At 33.1% G+C, this 12,120-nt stretch overlaps 1 protein-coding gene across 2 annotated transcripts in view; it reads left to right on the plus strand.

The window, feature by feature from the left end:
- Positions 1-12,120, plus strand: part of ANKRD13C (ankyrin repeat domain 13C) — a 99,355-nt gene that overhangs the window by 44,478 nt on the left and 42,757 nt on the right. For both annotated transcript variants that reach the window (XM_087449121.1, XM_004431489.3), the window contains 3 exons: positions 1,450-1,554; positions 8,459-8,544; positions 10,014-10,059. In XM_087449121.1, coding sequence (XP_087305247.1) covers positions 1,450-1,554; positions 8,459-8,544; positions 10,014-10,059 — 237 coding nt within the window. The remainder of the gene's footprint in view (positions 1-1,449; positions 1,555-8,458; positions 8,545-10,013; positions 10,060-12,120) is intronic.

Consider the following 12,120-nt stretch of genomic DNA (forward strand, 5'->3'; position numbering starts at 1 on the left):
TATTAACTAGTTTTCTTCTGTAAAGAAGAAGTCATTGCCTTCTTTTATTTTTTGATGTCGTTATGGGCATGTCAGTTATTTTTTGTTTAATGTGTTATAACTAGGCATTATTCTTTTTGGTGCTCAGTTTTCCATATTTGGCCATGGTTGACCATTTAAGCTGGCTCCTTTGTCCTTTTAATATGACTCTATTCTTAAAAAATGACTGCATATTACTCTAGTGATGTAGATGTATCATGCTTTAGTCAATCATTCCCCCCGATGGATATTCACTTAGTTTCCAATATATTTGCCATTATAAACAATGCTAAAATAAACATTCTTGTGCATATATTCTTATATACTAGCAGACTTTCTTAAACTCTATGAAATTTTTGTACTTATTTTACTTTATTCTAAAAATTTCCTGCTAGTATAGGTAGGTATTCCTTCTATTACTAGGAATAATGCTAAAGGAGGGCCATCCTTCCTCTACCTCAGCTTACCTGTGTTACACTGCCATACCATCCTTTTTTCCTTCAGAACGCTTACCATTGTCTGATCTTTTTTTTTTTTTTACTTATTAATTTACTTATTGTCTTGTAACAAAGGATGCAAGCTCTCTGATAGCAAGACCTTATCTTTCTTCTTACTGCTTATATCCAGGACCTAGTACTTAGAAATGGCATAAAATAGGCACTTGGTGAATATTTGCTGAATGACTGATTGAATGAATGAATTATTCATTTAGGAAATTTAGGTTGGATAACCATCCTAAATTTCCCATGAGCCTCAGTTTTGAATTTTTTTGGCCTGTTAATATACTTTTTATTTTGAATTTTTAAAAAAAATTTCCTTAACTTATAGAAGGGTCTATACCTTAGAATTCTTTTGATTACTAGAAAGACTGTCCAGATTTGTCTTTGTAATCATAAACAGGCTTTTGCCCCTTTTGGGTGTTTTGCTGAACTAAAAGAATTGTAAAATTTGAAAAATAAGGTCTTATAGAATCATTACTGATTGCTTTTGAAAACACATTTTTTTTTTTTTCTGAAATAAATAATGTGCTTTCCATTTGACATTACTGAAGTACAGATCTTCTTTTGGGTCTTCTTAGATAGTAGATATTTTGATGTAAATTACTCTTGAGGTTCTTGGGTTATCTTTTAGAGTATGGAAACCTTCTCAAAATACTCTTAGGAACAGTTATTACGGAACGTAGTACTTTCTTTGTGGAGAGACCCAATTTATTTTTGGGGAATAGAATGGATACTTCTTGAATCTGAGGATCTGAAATAACCTGGATTAGATACATAGGAATTTTAAAAATTATTTAATTCTTCACATTGCAGTATTTATTTCATAGAGCTAGTTACATTAGTTTGGTTTTTTGAATTTTTACATGATTTTTATATTTAGAAATTCTAAAAGTTGCATGATGTTTGATATTATTACCACTTTATATTTCAGAATGTGCCCATTTACTTTTGGCTCACAATGCTCCAGTAAAGGTGAAAAATGCTCAGGGATGGAGCCCGCTGGCGGAAGCCATCAGCTATGGAGATAGACAGATGAGTAAGCAATATAAATTACCGTTGTTGATATATATTCTAAAAATATGAAATGATGCATTTGAAATATTTTTCATTTGGTGTAACTTTACATACTGTGAAAAGTTTGTGGTTATTTATAAATTTATATATGAATTATTCGTGACTTAGGAACTTGAACATTGGGTAGTACACAAAAAGAATTGAGGTTTGAAGTATGTTGTTTATTGTTTTTTCTCCTCTTACAGCATTCTACCCTACTGATATTCCTCAATTGTTTTTTTGTTCATTCAGAATGAAGGAGTTTCTAAAAATGTTGAGACCTGACTGTCCTTTCTGACAACTGCTTAATTATTTGGAACATTAATTGGAACTGAAAATAATCAGTGTGTTATAACAGTTATGTATCTGATTTAATTGCTGAATATAGGCTTTGCTGAGAGTGAGGAACAAGTCTGTCTCTATTTTGTTTTAGTCTTTAAATGAGAATTTCCAAAAAATGTTACCTACTTTTTCATAATGTCAGAGTGTTCAGTTATTCCAGTTTCCCTCCTGCTACTCCAAATTTTTCTTTTTCAACTTCATATACAGTTCTTATTTTTGTCAAGCACATCTCAATAGTTGAAAAATTTATACAACTTAAATCTGGATGAATGAGAATATTATCTTTCCGATAATATTATCTTTTTACAATTTGAAGCTGAAAATGATCAATTAAATCTAGCTTTGTAGAAGGAACAATAAAAAATTTCGGCAGTTTTATTAAAGAAATGCATAATATTGAACACTCCCAGGATGTTACATGGAGTTAGTATTATTTTGATGCTAAGTTTTGGGCTCTTATGGGCTCTTTCTTATGTTTTAGCTTTACATGTAATCCACATATTACATCTTGCTGAACTTTCTGAACACCTTGGGCAACCTTTAGTGGTAAAGTTACATTTGAGCTTAAGATTTAATGTGAGATGAAATTGTGATATTTAAACAACTATATGAGTATTTATGTTTTTTGTTATTCACTGAGAGTTGTTCTTTCTGGACAAACATCAAGAGACCCTTATGAGAACAAGAAACCATACTAATTCTAGAATTATTTCAGGGAGAAGATAAAAGTATACAGATCTAAGGAACTGAGAAAGAGTTAAAAGTTGCAGCACCTGGTCTGAAAGAACTTTCTCTTATGTTTAGTGGAGTGGAGAGGAGATCAGATGGGCTCTTGGGTTTCTGACCCACACTAAGACTTATGTGACTGTCAAGGATTCTTTTATTCAGAATTAGTGAATATTTACTGAGTCCTTACTATAAAGCATATGTATGCAGTAAGGTGTGGAGAATGAAGACGTGGGCTCTGCTCTTTAGGAATTCATAATCTATTGGGAAGGCCAAGAAACAGAGTTTTCTTGGAAAATCCATTACTGGATATTTGGCAATAAATTTTAATGTAAAAGATTGAGGCCCGTAGCAGTTGAGGTCTACTTTTAAAGTGATTTTCTTCTATAGAGTAATATCTTAAATACACGTTCGGAATAGTATCCCACTGCCAATCATTACATAATTATCCATAATTATTCGTGCTTATATTTTTATTACTTCCCATCACATGAAACAGAAATATGTAACTACTAGCTAGGATCATTCAACAACTCTTATGGTACATAACTTAGAAATATTAATGTGAATGTATTTATAATGCTGTTAAACATGTCTATACTTTGAAATTAAGTACTATGATTTAAGTTTTTGATTGTTTAGCTTGTGTTACATTACAATTTTCTGGGCATAGAAAATTTCATTTTTTGAAAAATCGGAGATAATCTAATATTATAAATGATTAGCGAAAACTTTGTGACCTGTTTGTCTTTTTTGGTCTGATTTCTGCTAATGTTTGTGTGCTACAGAACAGTGAGATAATGCTAAACTACTTGTCAGAGACTATTTAGAATTATTTCACTTTAAAATTAATAAAATGTCAAGATTATGTTGCTTTTCTGCCTTACAGTGGTTACCTGGTGAACAGTGATCAGCCCAGGCCAGTACTGGGGGGAGATATGGATATAACATAAAAGCTTTTTCCCATCTTATCCCTCTCACCCGTGGTCCCCAGCTTCCCTCTGATCTGGACGCCTCTGTTTCTTATCCACACTGAGACCTAGCTGTCTTTTGTCTCTCCAGGAGTTGCTCATCGTTTTTATAGATTTACCTTATGGTATACTTACATTATGGTAGTTTTAGAAATTCTGTCAGCCTTTGTCTTATTTTTGTAACACATCAAAAGTTAGTTTGGTGGGAAAGAGATAGCAGTCCCTGTGGGTATGCAGTCTTATCAGGAACTGTCAGTCTTCTTCATTTGGGTTTCAGCTTTATATTTCCTTCTGGGAGAAGCCTTTCCTCAACTCCTGGAGTAGATTGACTTTTCTTTCTCTTACATTTTCAAAGCAGTCCACTTGTTTCCTTTGCAGTACTCAGCACACTTCTAATTAATTGTTGAATGTCTGTTCCCTACTTTGTATCCTGATAATATAAGCTTTGTGAGAACGCAAGTCATGTATAGGTTATCTTATTCATCCTTTTATCTCTGGCTCCTAGAACAGTGCCTGGCACATATATTTGTTCCATGAATTAATGAATAATTCATTCAATAAATATGAATAAAACTGTAGAGAGAATTTGAGACTAATCAAGAATTAAACTTTTTCTGAAAAGTATTATATTAGGATTTTTGTCTATCATAGCTTTTCTGAATTGAATACAATATTCAATTCAGAATTGAATTTTTCTTCTTTTCTTCTTTTCTGAATACCATATTTTTTCTTATAAGAAAGTATGACATTCATTATAGAAAATTATTAAGAAAAAAGAAGAAAATAATTTCACCCAGAGATAATCACTGTTAATATTTTGTTATATTTTCTTTTTTTTTTATTTTATTTTTTTTTTTATTGAGGGAGATTGGCCATGAGCTAACATCCATTGCCAATCTTCCTCTTTTTGCTGAGGAAGATTGGCCCTGAGCTGACATCTGTGCCCATCTTCCTCTATTTTGTATATGGAATGCCGCCACAGCATGGCTTGATGAACGGTGCGTAGGTCTGTACCCGGGATCCAAACCTGCGAACCCCAGGCTGGTGAAGCGGAGCACACAAACTTAACCACTATGCCACCGCACCGGCCCCTGTTATATTTTCTTTCAGTTTCTTTTTCTGGTCATATTGCTCTCCTATTTAAAACCCTTTAAAAATTCCTATTCTTAGAATGAAGACCGAAATCTTTAATTTGGTTTATAAGACCCAGTATGATAGTGTCACTTTTTCATCTCCATTCTTATCTTGTTCTTTCCACATGGCTTTCTGTGTCTCAGCTCTGCCTGCCTTTCAGTTTCTCATACTCACACATCCTACCCCTTCTGCTCCAGCTCTTTATAATTCTTCAGATCTCAGCTCAAGTACAAGGAAGCCTTCTCTGCCCATAACTATGTCAGAACTCTACCTGTCACTCCCTTTAGGCAGTAAGTTTCTTTAGGGCAGGGATTGTCTATTTGTCTTCTAAGTACCCACCGGATGCATCAGAAACATAGTGGGGATATACCATTAGCTTTGACATTGAGGAAGTTGTCCTAGCAGGGGGAGAGAGACTAATGAATATTCTGCAGCATTCTGAAGTGTTTACAAAGTACTTGGACGAAACAGATGAGGGAGAAAATACTTCTGGTTTTGACAAGGTGTTTGGTTTTTTGAGTTGAGTCTCAAAAGATTTTAGGAGTTAATAAGGTGGGTAGAAATGTTCTAGCTTATGGGAGCAGAATGTGTATAAAGCATGGAAATGTGAAAAACAAGACATATTTTAGAGAATAATGTATATTTCAGTGTGGTTCCCTAAATGAGGCTACATGGCAAACATGGGCGAAGGGGTGAAGAGTAGTTTTGGGAGACGAAATTGTAATAGTAAAAGGGCCACACTGAGATCTGCTTTATATGCTATTCAAGGTTTGAATCTCAATCTCCAGTCCTTGCAAAACCCCAGAAGACCTCAAAGCAGGGATTGACATTATTAGATAAGGCCGAAGACTTAATTGAGTAGGTAGGCAAGAAATTTTTAGGAAAAAACATCTTTTGAACAAATGTGGTAAGCTTGACTTAAAGAAAAGATAATGTGTTTAGAGAAGTAAGGGATAGATTAGAAAGATAATTAAATGAAAGAATTGACAGTGATTGATTATCTTTTGGATATGGGTAGTGATAGAAGGATTCAGAGTAACTCCAAGGTCTCTGTCATGAATCGATGGTGATCTCATTAATTAATTGATGTACAGAATGTAGGAGGGAGAACAGTATAGGATTTAATTAATTTGGTGTTACATTTGTTGAGTTTATCTGTGATACATTCAGATACGACTGTCCGAGTAAGAAGTGGGAAATAATTATACTGGAGCGTGGGAAGGAAGTGGAGGATGGAAGATACAGCTTAGGTAATACTTGGAGCATTAGGCTGTGGTTCCAAAAGCTTTAGGCACAACACACTGAAAACTTTAAGAGTACTTTGTATGGGAGAAGAAGGAAAGAGAAAGTTTAAATTAGTTGTGGTTAATTGGGGTTCTTCATTTGAGTCTTTGTATGAATTCTGTCTAATACCATCCACGTCCTCTAAAGCTAATTTTATCTTCATTGTCAATCAGTGTTAATAAGATTTTTACAATATGGGAGTACAAATACTGAGCCCCCAAAAACATACTGGTAATTTTGCATAATTGCATTCTGAATGTTTGTTTCTACTACCATAAGAAAGTTTGAGTTGATATTTTTAATGTGAAGTCTCATAGAGCAAGAATCTCTTTGCATATATTACTATGCTATATATATATGGTTTTCATCACTACCTTTTTATAATGTTTGGTCATTTTAACATAATTTTCTGTTATTTACTGAATGCCTTCAGTCAGTTACAGTATATTTAGTTGATGAAAAAATATATGGCTTCTACTTTTTATTAAGATACCTTTTCTATCTAGGAAATGAATTCTTTCTATTTACATTCAACAGAGGTCTGTTACAATTTGAAGGCAAGGTAGAATGAATAAAGATTTCTTAAAGTATTTGAGCTTAGAGTGGAGAAGAATTATTAAAAAAATTCTACATTTGGGTAATATAGCTTTGATATTGAAGTTAAATTATAACAAACATGAAGGTAAGCTAGATTCATATAAATTTGAATCTATAAAGAACCTTAATGATTACTTAGGTTATTGGTTCTCAGACTATTTGGATTTCACAGACCAGAAAAAAATTTTATTTGAGGATTGATGTAGGGTAGCTAACTTTTTCATTTTACTATATAAGAACTTAAAAAAAAAGATTACTTTGTTTTGTGATCACCATTTCATTAAAAACAGACAATTTGAAACCAAAAATAGGAGAAACAATAGTCCTTAATTTGAAAATAAAGTATATAATTTATAAAGAAAAAACCTCACCCTAGTTCGCAATTTTTTTATTTTGCTGCATATCACTGGACTTGAACAATTGAATACTGAAATGTAGACTTGTATTTGGAAACTACTGACCTAGGTCACAGAGCTAGTGTGTAATTGAGACTAAATCCCATGTTCCCTGACTTCTATATCCCTGCCTTTCTTTTCCAAAAGACTTTTAGTAATGTAAACATTGTTCTTTGATTTTTGGTTTTTTAAAATATATTGGGGTTATAGTTAGACCTGTGGTTAAAAGTAAGAATAGATCCTACTATTTTTCATATTCTTCCTTGGGCTTTTCCTACTTTGGCCTATGTGGACAAAACAAATCTGATCCACGCTTTCACTACTGTCTTCTTTCCTCTTTTTTTTCACCTTCCACTTCTGTATTCCACATAAGCCTTTAAGTAGTTTATAAGAATACATACTGTAAAATAGTAAAAATGATAGTACTTACATGTATATGAAAAATATGTCAGGAACAGGAGGAAATCAGCATGTATTGATGTATATGTTTTTTTCCCTCAATGCATATTTTTCCATTTGCTTATCTTTTGCTAGGTTAATTTCATTCAAGTCTAATATTTTCCCTTATTTCAATAAATGTTAGAGATTGATTGACTTTTGCTAGTCAGTTTTAAACCTTCATTCGAATAAATAAAAATTACACATACCTAATTGTAGGCACAGTAGTAAGCAATTTATATTGAGCCTTTACAGTAGCTCCATATATATATGTCTGTTATGTAGTAGATTTTACTTTATTCTTACTTGACAAATGAAAAAAAGAAACTGAAGTTTAGGGAAATTAAGTAACTTGTCCACATTAACACACAGCTAATAAGCAGTAAAGCTGGGGTTTGCATTTAGGCAACGTGTGTAAATCTCAATCTTTTAACTATTGAGAAAACACTGGGCTTCAGGTTTTATTAGATTCAGAAGTTCTTTTCATAGATAGAATAGGATTCATTGTTGCATTTTTTAGGTGATGGTGGTGGTATGTGAGAGTACAACCTCTAGGGAGAAAAGAACGGATACACCTGGTAACAATTGCAGACAGTTACATTTTTAGAAAAGAAGTATCCAATGGGATTTTTGAGATCGCAGCTTTAGATCAGTGTTACAGTGGGAGGTTGCATCCTCTGACTGAGATTCATAAATCTTGGCTCAGTCAGGTCAGTCCTTATGATAATTAAAAACTAGCAAAACTCTTGTGAATATATTATAAGCTGATGTTGAGGTATCTCTTCACAGTTCTCCTTGGGGATCATAACAGTTTTACTAAACTTGTTTACTAACTTAATACATAGTATCTATATTTATATGTATCTCTGTATTAATAAGCCAGTGGTGTTTTCTAAGCTTGGTGGAATTTTTTTTCATACATTTTTTTATTGAGGTGAAATTGACACTCTAGCATGGTAAAATTTATTTTAAATTAAAAAAAAATTTATTCAAACTTTAGTTACAGCTCTTTTAAGGAAGCTTAAGCAGCAGTCCAGGGAAAGTGTTGAAGAAAAACGACCTCGATTATTAAAAGCCCTGAAAGAGGTAAGCCATGTTTCTTTGCTGGTTTTGTACCTAAAGAGTAATTGTAAGTGTACTTTTAAGAATTTTTTTAATACAGTCTAATTTTTTTATAATATATATTTTTTGTATGTGTGTGAGGAAGATTAGCCCTGAGCTAACATCCGATGCCAGTCCTCTTTTTGCTGAGGAAGATTGGCCCTAGGCTAACATCAGTGCCCATCTTCCTCCACTTTATCTGGGATGCCGCCATAGCATGGCTTGACAAGTGGTGCATCAGTGTGCCCGGGATCCGATCCTGCGAACCCCTGGGCCGCCCAGGTGGAGCACGCGCACTTAACCGCTATGCCACCGTGCCGGCCCCTAATACAGTCTGATTTCTTACTGATTATTAAGAGTCAAGAAATGGTGAAAATTCTGCTTGAATTAAGCAATAGTGGCATAACAAAATTCACTGATTATAGTATATACATGTAATCTTATGAGAAGTGCCATTTAGTTTGAACTGGGAAGGTAAATAAAGAATTATTGCTTTCAATAAATAAAATCTCTAAGAAAAAAGGAGGTAAATCATAATTAATGGCAATAATTTTTCTTTGTTCTTTGGATTGGATGGAAGATTCTCTAAGGGCTACAACTGCTGCCGCCAGCAGGAGCAGTTTGCATTTTCTTTATATAACAAAACTCTTTTTGTTTGTCCTGCTTCATAATGGTGAGAGCTGGGTGTGCTGGCACAGAAAGGGAGAGAGGTTTGTTTTTTGTTATTTCTTCCTCTGTATTTTTGATGCCTGAAAGAACTTTGGGAGAAAAACAGACCTATCATGATGACTGTCTTCTCTTAGGTATGCTTTTATTTTTTATTTTTTGAGATCTCAAGAGAGAATTTTTTTTTGAGAATATTTGATCATAATAGTTCCTTTAGCAGTTACAGTCTTTGGTGTTTAGCTTCTAATTTGTGAAATAAAAATGTTGTCTCTAGATCTCATATGATGATATATTATTTTGGATTTAGTAAACTTCTCACTTTATAGAAAAAAAGTTTTTATTGCAACGAGTGAATTTTTTAGACTGTTATGAGATTACACAAATAATCATTTTGGAAGTCATTTTTTATAACATTTCTAAAGTTGTTAACTATTTTTACAATAATACTTATTGTTATTTTGGTTATGCTGAGAAATGGAATATTTATTGATGCAAATTAAACGCCTATCAGTTTCATATATGTTCCTATGTGATTGAAATGTTCTTAATGGTGTGGTGTGTATCTTCCCTTGTAGATAAGTGTAGTAATATGTGCTATTGTAATGTTTTATTTTAAGTAATAACCATATTTTTTTGTTCTTTCTCCAGCTCCAAACATTGAAATTATTTCCTATTCCTGTCTATGGACCTTTAATGATAACAGATTTTTTTAAAAAGCAAAATATTAAGTAGATATAAGAGCTGTTAACTAAGGTGCATTCAGTAATTATTCATATTTCGTTTCTCAGCTAGGTGACTTTTATCTAGAACTTCACTGGGATTTTCAAAGCTGGGGTAAGAGTGTGCTATGTTTTACTATAAAATATGTATGCATGAAGAAATACAAGTGCAAAAATAACTGTTATCTTGAAGTGTTAACGTAACAAATTTGATACTTGCCCTAAGGAAAATTAAGTAGTTTTCGGCATATTGTACGTAAGGATTATAAAGCTCTGTAGTAATACTTAATTTAGCCCTGAGCTAACATTCATTGCAAATCCTTCTCATTTTGCTGAGGAAGATTGGCCCTGGGCTAACATCCGTGCCCATCCTCCTCTACTTTATATGTGGGATGCCTGTCACAGCATGGCTTGATCAGCAGTGCATAGGTCCGTGCCTGGGATCCAAACCTGTGAACCCTGGGCCACCGAAGCGGAGCACGCGTACTTAACCACTACACTGCTGGGCTGGCCACCAATTTTTTTGTTTTTTTCTTTAATTTTTTAAAAATATAATCTATATATAGGTTTGGGTATAATGAGCTTACCTGTGTTTTTCAAAGCATCTGAATTATTTCTTATGATATAAAGAGATTTGAATGCTCAGTGGTATTTATCTCCAAAATAATCATAAAAATAAATCAGATATTTACAACTATAGAAACCATTGTTTATGTTTCATGTGTATGCTTTCAGATGCTTTTCAGTGCTGACAAAAGTGTGTGTATATGTACACACAAATATATCTATATATCTATATATAGATATATATATCTCCTTGGCATTAGTTTTTTTTAATGGGATCATACTATTATGTCATTATGCAGTTTATCATTTTTATTTAATATATCTTAGTATCTTACATGAGGAAGTACTTTATTTTAACAGATGCATAATACTGTATAGCATGGATGATTAAGATTTTCGTAGTTTGTTTAATCTCTAAATGTAAAGTTTTAATCCCTAAATGTAATCAATTCTTTCCAACATTGTTACAACTGTAGCTCATAAAGCTAGTTTTGGCTCCATCAAAATCACACATGATTCTGTTACTCTGATAGGCCTGCCTTGCCTTTATGCTTTATATGTCATTCAGAAGTCCTGGTGTCCTAGAACACTGAGAGAAAAAGAGATCTGTAGTAGCTTTGTGTAATAAAAGACCTCCAAGTCAGATTGGTCTGAAGCCTGAATACTATTTTTTCACTCCATTCTTTTCCATCTGTAAAGACCCTAAGTCCTATTTGGTGATCTTAAACTGAGGTAGTCCCTTGAGTACATTGGTTCTTTAACTGATTTTCTTAGTAATTGTTAGTGGTTTGAATCCTAAAATAGTCAGTTTATCTTGGTGAACAAAATGTTTTAAAATATTTTAAAAGTGACATTTCAATTATATGAAGAAATGGAAATGGACATAATGACTCCTGAAATTGTGCATATGTGTATAAACACATTATAAATGTTGTAGAATCAAATTCATCATGCAACCACTGAGGTACTTGTTGAAAGTATTGCTTCTTTGAAAACTTGACTTTGATACAAAAAAGTAAGCCATCTGTTTTATTGTTGATAAAAGATTTTACTGATGTCATGTCAAAACTATTAGCATCTGATGGTTAGATGTCATATGTAATTCCAAGAACTAAAACATTGGCTAGATTTAGCTTAGACCCTTGATTAAAAACACTGAATGATCTCTATTATTAGATGTGATTATAAAGCTTTTTTCCTAGAGTTTAGGCATGTTTCTTCCCCTTGTCAAAACCTCTAATAAAAAAAAAAAAAAAGGCAACCCAGATATAAGGGGAAGCTAAGAAATACTGAGATCCAGGGTTCAGTTTAATTTAGGAGTAGTGGAACATGCACACTCTATTCTTTCTCATGATGTTAAATTCAGTGTTTGCTGAAAATAGCCTCAGACTTGGTTAATGGCAAGTCTGAAGGCAACTAACCTATTCCAGTGTGGGTTTTTAGGTATAGAAAAGCTTTGAACTGGAATCAGAAATCCTGGCTCATAACTGTTTGACATGGCAAATCACATGTCTTTTCGGAGCTTCAATATCTTCGTTTGTAAAGTGAGGACAATAATAACTGCCCCATCTATTGCAAAGTTTGGTTTTGGTATGGATGAAATGAAATC

This window comes from Ceratotherium simum, chromosome 2 (genome assembly GCF_057802395.1).
Source record: "Ceratotherium simum simum isolate JZ-2026a chromosome 2, ASM5780239v1, whole genome shotgun sequence".
NCBI classification, from domain to species: Eukaryota; Metazoa; Chordata; class Mammalia; order Perissodactyla; family Rhinocerotidae; genus Ceratotherium; species Ceratotherium simum.